Raw genomic sequence first — 9,379 nt, forward strand, 5'->3', positions numbered from 1 at the left:
CTGCTACGGGCTGAGCAAGAACCGTTCTTACCTACGCATCAAAACCACAATGATAGTTCGTCAAGTTAGTGTTGTTTTAACCTTCTCAAGGACGGGGCGTAGCCACACTCGGTTTAACTAAAGTTGGAGAAACTGACACCCGCTAGCCACCTGTGTGCAAAGCACGTCGGTAGAACCAGTCTCGCGTAAGCGTACGCGTAATGTCGGTCCGGGCCGCTTCATCCAACAATACCGCCGAACCAAAGTATGACATGCTGGTAAGCAGTATGACTTGTATCGCCCACAACTTACTTGTGTTCTACTCGTGCATATAACATCAATGCATAAAACCTAGGCTCAGATGCCACTGTTGGGGAACGTAGTAATTTCAAAAAATTCCTACGCACACACAAGATCATGGTGATGCATAGCAACGAGAGGGGAGAGTATGTCCACGTACCCTCGTAGACCGAAAGCGGAAGCGTTAGCACAACGCGGTTAATGTAGTCGTACGTCTTCACGGCCCGACCGATCAAGCACCGAAACTATGGCACCTCCGAGTTCTTGCACACATTCAGCTCGATGACGTCCCTCGTACTCCGATCCAGCTGAGTGTCGAGGGAGAGTTCCGTCAGCATGACGGCGTGGTGACGATGATGATGTTCTACCGTCGTAGGGCTTCGCCTAAGCTCAGCTACGATATTATCGAGGAGGACTATGGTGGAGTTGGGCACCGCACACGGCTAAGAGATCAATGATCAATTGTTGTGTCTATGGGGTGCCCCCCTCCCCCGTATATAAAGGAGTGGAGGAGGGGGCGGCTAAGGGGGGTGGCGCGCCCTAGGGGGGAGTCCAACTCCCACCGGGAGTAGGACTCCCCCCTTTCCTATTAGGAGAGGGAGAGGGGAGGAAGAGGAAGGAGGGAGGAAGGAAAGGGGGGCTGGCCCCCTTCCCAATTCGGATTGGGCTTGGGGGGGTGCCCCCTCCCTTGCTCCTTTCCCCTCCTTTCCACTAAGGCCCAATAAGGCCCATATACCTCCCGGGGGGTTCCGATAACCTCCCGGAGCTCCGGTATTGTCCCAATCTCACCCGAAACCTTTCCGGTGTCCAAATATAGTCGTCCAATATATCGATCTTCATGTCTCGACCATTTCGAGACTCCTCGTCATGTCCTTGATCACATCCGGAACTCCGAACAACCTTCGGTACATCAAAACACATAAACTCATAATATAATTGTCATCTTACTTTAAGCGTGCGGACCCTACGAGTTCGAGAACTATGTAGACATGACCGAGACACGTCTCCGATCAATAACCAATAGCGGAACCTGGATGCTCATATTGGCTCCTACATATTTTACGAAGATCTTTATCGGTCAAACCGCATAACAACATACGTTGTTCCCTTTGTCATCGGTATGTTACTTGCCCGAGATTCGATCGTCGGTATCTCAATACCTAGTTCAATCTTGTTACCGGCAAGTCTCTTTACTCGTTACGTAATGCATCATCCCGTAACCAACTCATTTGGTCACATTGCTTGCAAGGCTTATAGTGATGTGCATTACCGAGAGGGCCCAGAGATACCTCTCCGACAATCGGAGTGACAAATCCTAATCTCAAAATATGTCAACTCAACAAGTACCTTCGGAGACACCTGTAGAGTACCTTTATAATCACCCAGTTACGTTGTGATGTTTGGTAGCACATAAAGTGTTCCTCCGATAAACGGGAGTTACATAATCTCATAGTCATAGGAACATGTATAAGTCATGAATAAAGCAATAGCAACATACTAAACGATCAAGTGCTAAGCTAATGGAATAGGTCAAGTCAATCACATCATTCTCCTAATGATGTGATCCCGTTAATCAAATGAAAACTCATGTCTGTGGTTAGGAAACTTAACCATCTTTGATTCACGAGCTAGTCAAGTAGAGGCATACTAGTGACACTCTGTTTGTCTATGTATTCACACATGTATTATGTTTCCGGTTAATACAATTCTAGCATGAATAATAAACATTTATCATGATATAAGGAAATAAATAATAACTTTATTATTGCCTCTAGGGCATATTTCCTTCATCATCGACCTGCCATGTGGGCCAGCCCTATTGGAAACGCATTTAAAATGGCTGAGACGGTCATCAACATGACTTGGTAGTTTTTAGTAATAACAAAATTAAAAAAATTGTTAGTTTTCTATCATTTTTTTAAATGTGGTAGTTCAGTGGGACGGCAACCCCAAATGTTATAGTTTTTTGTTAAATACTCGAGGAAGCTAGACAAAACTTTTGGTGGCGCTTACTACAGGACTTTTGGTACGGAGGTTGTCCGATTGGTAATTAGAAACCTTATATGAATTTTTCCGGTCAATCACTCTACCTATAACCCGCAAAAAAATCACTCTACCTATAAATCATGTTCAAAGTAAAGAAAAATGAGTACCCTTAAAATAAAATAAAAGGAGCGACTAGTGCTCAGTCGCGACTGTCGTCGGCCATCGGGTGTTGTTTGTTTGATCTCTGTGTGCAATCTTCCTCTACCGTGGCCCAGGTTGTCCGTTGCTGTTGTTTTCCTGTGTGTGTTTGTGGCTGCGCTAGGCTTGATTTGTGTCATTGTGCTTGGCTTGTGTCATTTTATTACTAGAATTTGCCGGTTTGTTGTGACACGGGCTGTTTAATTGGTTGTTTGTAGTTGGACTGCCAATAGCAGCGACTACAGCAAGAATAAATCAGAGGACCCTACAGCCCCTTCTTTTTTTTACCAGAAGCTAAACCAGTTGCGCGTTAAGTCACACACGGTGTTCAGATATATATGCAACTAAACAAAAATGCCATAGTTGCACATTTAGTAAAGTTCTAGTTGCGCACAGTTTTTGGACGTGACCTGTAACTGATGCGGTGCTAAATATGAAGCCACATCAAAATCACATCAATTGCGCATCTACTAAACCTCCCGTTACACACGGTGTTCAGACGTGCAACTGATGCAACGTTGGATGTGCAACTACACCGAAAAGTCTCGGTTTCATTTAGGACAGTAAAAGAAATCACAGTTGCACATGGTCTTATGAAGGGCAAGTCACGTCCCCGCGATGGAGGCACGACGAAGAGGCGGGATACGGTGGATTACCACGATTGAGGAAGAGATTGGCATGAGAAATCGGTGAAAAGAGATGAGAAAACTGAGAAGCAGACTATTCATTTTCAACATATATCCACATCAGGGTTACAAGTCTAGTATTTATGCTGATCCTAGCCAGCCAACACAAAAGCAACACACGGCCCATCACGTAGCCCGAGCCCAGGTTACAAATCATATGGTGACAGCCCACAGCTGGGGTGTCACAGGGCAGCAGAGGCAATGTGCCGAGTCATCTCTGGCGGTCCAGCTCGGCTTGTGCTGCTGCAAGAGCAAAGCAGGCTCTTGCAGAAGAACCCACTTCCTCTTAACAAAAAGGTTGCATTCTCTTAACAAAAAGATGAAACAGAAAGGGCCCTGACCGAGATAGCGAGTCAAACAAGCACGTGGCCTATTTGTCAACCGTGCAGCAAGATGTGTACGGATCATAGGCCCAACAATTATATATATTCAGCTAAAGGAGCAACCTGTTGGTTCACCAAACCCCAACACGTTCTCCAGGTCTGAAGGGATCCAGTATCCAACCACCGACTCCTCCCGGAATCGCGTTATCGGAGGCAAGCCAGGAATAGTCAGAACCTGACTTCCGGATTTGAAATCACTGCTTATACAAAGGTACTGGGCATACGAGAAGATTCTTCAGTACATATTAGCAAGAGGAGGAAGGATTATTTTGCAAACTGAGCGTACGCCAGATGGCGGTTCCATGTAGGGGAACATGTTCATTCAGATTTAAGTGCTCACAGCGATGATGATGATGATAGGTGCGCTCACAGTGATGATGAATTCTGTACTGTGTTTCTGAAGAATTCCCACGCACGACCAAATAACCTGTCATCACGGCAGAAGCTTGCATCTGTTTGCCGTGTTTGTCCGACAAACCGGAACCTCTGTGTTCCACGACGCCGTTCGACTCGGCAAAACCGTCAGCACTCGGCAGCAAAGGTGAAAAGCCGAAGCTTCAGCGCACAGGCTGATGAGTGCAAGACCAGGACTCCTCTGTTAAGCATTTCCCATGCTACCTTTGTACATTTTACACTGCAAACGATTTTACTTACAAGCTACGATCTTCTTTACAAGCAACAGACGCCAAGAATCGAGTGGTAGCTGCATTTACCGTGTGAAAGAAACAAAGAACCGAAGGAAAATGAAAATCTGACGATAAAACCCCGGCACAGCGAAACAACACGACACTCGATGGTCAATATATACCCCGCCCGCGCCTCGGGGCAAGGCGATCACGATCAGTAGCTCTGCCCAACAGAGCACCTGATGTGAGAAACAGAGCACCTCGTCTGCTTCTTGCATCTCTGCTCGGTCTACTTCTGGTCGTCGCTGATGGACCCGTCCTTGTGCAGCTTCAGGCTGAGGTTGCTGAACCTCTGCCTCGAGTACTGCCGGGACGCCTTCCTCCAGTCCGTCCCCGCCTTCATCATCGCCGCAAACTCGTCGTAGCTTATCTTCCCGTCCTGTAATGTCCAAAGATCACGACACGGACATCGATGTCAGGGTTGAACTTAGAGGGTTTGAACAAGTCAAGCTTGCAGCTTTCAATTGCAAATTGTAGATTACATCATATCATATTACATTTATCCTTGTGACCTGGTCTGGGTGGTATGTCGTTTACTTTGCAATGTCTAGTAGTACTATTCTTGACTGTCTGGTATGCATTTGATCCTCAGGGGGGTTGAACAAGTCATACATGTTGCTACTTTCAACTGCTATTTTCATTATATCAAATCCTGTTAGGTTAAACGTTATCCTTGTCTGGTTGGTATGCCGCTTATTTTATGGTGTCCACTACTACCATTGACTGTCAGGTATGACTTTGATTTTACAAAATCATTATCATAGGTGCAATGATAGCAATTGCCAACACTTTAGGGAATCCTTTAAAAGAACAAGCCTTGCAGCAACATTTGAATCCTGAACCAGCGGCATGGGTCATGCATGTGGAACCATTCCATAAACTAATATTCAAATCAGTTTTCAGTAGTAGGTTGGTTTCAGTTTTCAGTAGTAGATAAGCCATTAGCATATGTTCTGACTTCTGAGAAAGATGTTGTACAGTTTAGTGGGTTGTGAAGGTATGAGAGGGCTGACCTTGTCTGTATCTACATCATGAATGATGCCATTGATAATGTCTTCATCGCAAGCTCCATCCACCTCATCAGTCAAAGCCACTCTTAGCTCTTCAATCTCTATGTACCCACTCTTGTCTTGGTCAAAGTATGAGAAGGCCTTTTGGATATGTTCATCATTGCCTATTTTTCTCACATGGATAGACACCGCAACGAATTCTCCATAATCAAGGGTACCGTTTTTATCAACATCAGCCTGCAAAAGCAATGTAAGTAACTACCTTCAGACCTCTCAAAAACCAGACTATTTTTTATATGTAGTAGAATTTTTTGTTTTGTAACTCACAGCATCCATCAACATTTGAAGATCTGAATCATGCATTTTATTTCCAAGTTTACGGAGTCCAGCCTTGAACTCCTCAAAGGTTAGTTGGCCCTTATTGTTTACGTCCATGCTATCAAACATTTTCTTTATGTCAGCTACTTCTTCTAAAGACAAATGCTCAGCAATCACCTGCAAGGGTTAAAACATATAAGTTGATTTAACTAGAGAAATCCATTTGAAATGTGACTTTTATTTGATGACATTAATTCTGCATAAATGTTTTTGTTCAGTGAGGATGTAGTTGGAACTTGGAACCAACATGTAATGAGTCTTACCCTTAAGGCTTTCTTCTTTAATTTGTTCATTGCAGAAAATTGCTGCAGTCTTGCTCGGACAGTATCGCCAAGTTGAATGTCAGGATTCTTTTTGGAATCATGTAACCATGGATGCTCTGCACATGCAACCAACAATGTCACAAAAGAAACAGGAAAATTGCCTTATAAATGCAATTGGTTTAACAGGGACATACCCATATAAGATAAAAGGGTAAAATTCACCATTGAAATGAGAGTGAGGGAGCACTATGTATGCTGTTACGCAACGGAAAAGGAAATGCCATAATGCTCACCAAGTACTTGTGCTGCAGTAAGCCGTGTGATTGGATTTGGATCCAACATCCGCCTGACAAGGTCTTTAGCAGGCTCAGATACTCTGGGCCATGGGTCTCTTTTGAAATCTACCACAGAGCGTATAATTGCCTGTGCTACTCCCTGTTCAGTTTCTGCACCAGATAACAGGAATTTGTAAGGAGATTTGTAATTTTCCCGGAACATACATTCAGTCTAATCCAGGAGGTTAAGTACCTGCCCAAAATGGTGGCACACCACAAAGAAGTATGTAAAGTATAACTCCTGCACTCCAGACATCGATTTCGGGGCCATAATTGCGCTTCAAAACCTCTGGGGCCATGTAGTATGGACTGCCTACAATTTCACTGAACCGTTCACCTGCATACAGAAGCCATCATCGATGATGAGTAACCCTTCAGTTCTGCGGCAAAAATGTCATACATATATTCTCAACAAACTGTACTTGGGAAATCTATTATATAACTTAATAAGAGTTCTAATGTTTGCTTTGAGAGGCTTGAAATTACTACATAAATCAGAGAAGAAAAATGGGAAGATCACATCGCTTATTTTAGCAAATCTAGATCGTAAGGTGCAAAGGTATGTTACTGAGCACCAGGTGTCTGTTGATCATACCAGGTCTGAAGAACACAGATAGCCCAAAATCAATTGCCTTCAGAGGAGAACTCTCCTTCTTGTTTGCATATAAGAAGTTTTCCGGTTTGAGGTCCCGATGGATGACACCATTTCTGTGGCACATCTGTCACCATATAATAGCAAAGCAAGAGTACATGTCAGATACTCAGATGTCACAAAACAATCCAATAATGCAAGAAACTGATGCAAACTCATGATGCAGAGCCTGCATGAACATATGCTTAGAAATCAGGATACTCCTTAAAGCAATTTCACTACTTGCCAGTTCGGTTACACATTTAACACAAACGAAACCAATCCCCAAGGTTTACCAGGTTATCGATCCGGAACAACTGAACAACTAAATTAAGTTCTGAAGCTCAGCTAAGATGAAAGCTAACATGAGTTCCTCTTCTTTACTAGTCTATATACTAAATTCATGAACACAAAGCTGCCAGTGGTAGCAACTACAACTATTAACATAGGTTGAGCAATAGGCAACAATTCTTCTCATGATTGAACTAATATATGGCATAGCAAGCAGTACTAGTGCTTAGTAAGCAAGAGAAGCAAGGTGCCTTGTTACCTGGACGACCTCGACGATGGTGCGGGTGACGGCGGCGGCGGCGCGCTCGGTGTAGTGTCCCCGGGCGACGATCCGGTCGAAGAGCTCGCCGCCCTCGCAGAGCTCCATGACGAGGTGCACGGCGTCCTCGTCCTCGTAGGCGGCGCTGAGGCTGACGATGTTGGGGTGCGGCGGCATGTGGCGCATGATCTCCACCTCGCGGCGCACGTCCTCGACGTCGACGGGGGTGCGCAGCTTGCGCTTGGAGATGGACTTGCAGGCCATCCGCGCGCCCGTGGCGGCGTCGGTGCAGAGGTAGGTGACGCCGAACTCGCCGCGCCCCAGCTCGCCGCCCAGCACGTACTTGTCGTCCAGGTCCCGGCCCGTGGGGTCCCGCAGCACCACCAGCCCCGCCCGCGCCGGCGGCGCCCCCGCGCCGCGGTTGTAGGCGACGGTGTAGGGGTTCGCCTTGGGCTTCCTCCTGTCGTTCTTCCCCCGGCCGCCCCCCTGCGTCGACGGCGCGCCGCAGCAGTTGCCCATGGCGCCTAGCTACGGCCGATCTGGGGGCGGACGGCCGGCGGCGAGAGCTAGATTCAGCGGCGGCGGCGGCGGCGGAGAAAAAGAAAAGGGAAATCGAGGGAGAAATCCCTGCGCGGTTTGTACGTAGCGCTGCTGCCTGGGAGGGGGCTGGCTGGGAAGGCGTGCGGGCTGGGGCGGGGAGTCCGCGGACGCCGGCCGGCCGGCAGGCTGGCTGGCTGGATGCGCTCCACTTCTAGAAGAAGCCAGCCATGAACCGCGGGCCTTTACCAGGAAGCAAAGATGAAATCTTTGTGGGTCGCTGGGGATGGCAATGATGGTGGCATGAGGATCCGGCCTTTAGGGTGGAGATTTTGTGCGAATTTGAGAGGGGTTAAGTTAACTAGGAGTAGTATAGCACGGGACGGTGTGAGGAGGAGGAGGAGGATGATGATGGGGCGGGCAGTTGGTGCCGCGTTTCTAGAAGTTGGGCAGTTATTGTCCGGGAAACAGCACAACCGCCCTCGTTTTTTGCTTCAAAAGTCCACGCGCATGGAATTTCCATGCCATGTTCTGATGTTTCCACACTATAATATAATGCTAGCTTTAGTGGTTTATAACTTGAAAATGTCGGCTAAAACGATGCCCCTGCCTGTAGAAATCTTTTTTAAAAAAACTTAGAAATCTCTCTTTTTAAAAGAGGATCTTTGTGGAGTGGCGTGAGATTAGTATAGGATTAGCGAGGGTGCTGTTTTATAGTACGACCGTTTTTTGTGCTAATTCGATTGGTGGTTAGCTGGCGGAGGCGCATTGGACTTGAAGGATAAAGTAAAGCATAGGTGTGAAGGAGGGGCGGATAAAGTAAAGCATAGATAGCGAGATGAGATCCTCCTGATGAGCCTGCCCCGTTCGTCACGCAGTTCGCGGATAAAAATCTTGCTACGGACGAGTCGTCTGATTATTCTAGCGGTAGTTTAATCTCATCTCCAGTCCTCCTCTGACCGGAGGCGGGAGCGGCGTTGCTTGACGAGATCAACGCCATACGAGTGACTAGGTAGGTAGGTGTGCAGGAAAACGGAAGGTGGTGGGGTTGAGTTCAAGTTCAAACTTGACTCCACAACGGCCGCGGGAAAAAATCAGGTAGGTAGCGAGTTTATGCTTGAGGCTCTCTTCACTCTCCGGAGATGGAAAAGGAAAAGACAATTTCGTGCTTTAGTTCACTTGTGTCTGCGTGTACTGTGATCTGAGTTCGTTCCGTTGCATACTGTAATAGAACAAGTATAATAAGATGATGTGAGAGGGCTGTAAAACTTAAAATAATATATTGTTGCTGGGAGAGAAGAGAAGCGGGCTACTAACACCCGGCTGTAGCACGTGCTTGTGAAAGAAGTAGATGGGTCATGTATCGAGAAGTAAGCTATTTATTCGCATCTGACTATTATACTTGCCGGCTATAAGCTTGGCTATAGACGATGTGGCAACATCTTATAGCCCGCGGC

General features: G+C 46.5%; 1 protein-coding gene across 1 annotated transcript; it reads right to left on the bottom strand.

Moving 5' to 3' along the window:
- Nucleotides 1–4,105: 4,105 nt before the first annotated feature.
- On the bottom strand, nucleotides 4,106–8,343 carry LOC123113881 (calcium-dependent protein kinase 8). Its single transcript, XM_044535204.1, has 8 exons — nucleotides 7,386–8,343; nucleotides 6,800–6,923; nucleotides 6,398–6,541; nucleotides 6,163–6,315; nucleotides 5,870–5,985; nucleotides 5,556–5,723; nucleotides 5,232–5,465; nucleotides 4,106–4,597 (listed from the first exon to the last, which is right to left on the bottom strand). The coding sequence occupies exons 1-8, from the start codon at nucleotides 7,902–7,904 to the stop codon at nucleotides 4,448–4,450; spliced, it is 1,608 nt and encodes a 535-aa protein (XP_044391139.1). The 5' UTR covers nucleotides 7,905–8,343; the 3' UTR covers nucleotides 4,106–4,447.
- Nucleotides 8,344–9,379: the final 1,036 nt, after the last annotated feature.

The sequence above is a fragment of the Triticum aestivum genome, chromosome 5B (genome assembly GCF_018294505.1).
Source record: "Triticum aestivum cultivar Chinese Spring chromosome 5B, IWGSC CS RefSeq v2.1, whole genome shotgun sequence".
Classification (NCBI taxonomy): Eukaryota; Viridiplantae; Streptophyta; class Magnoliopsida; order Poales; family Poaceae; genus Triticum; species Triticum aestivum.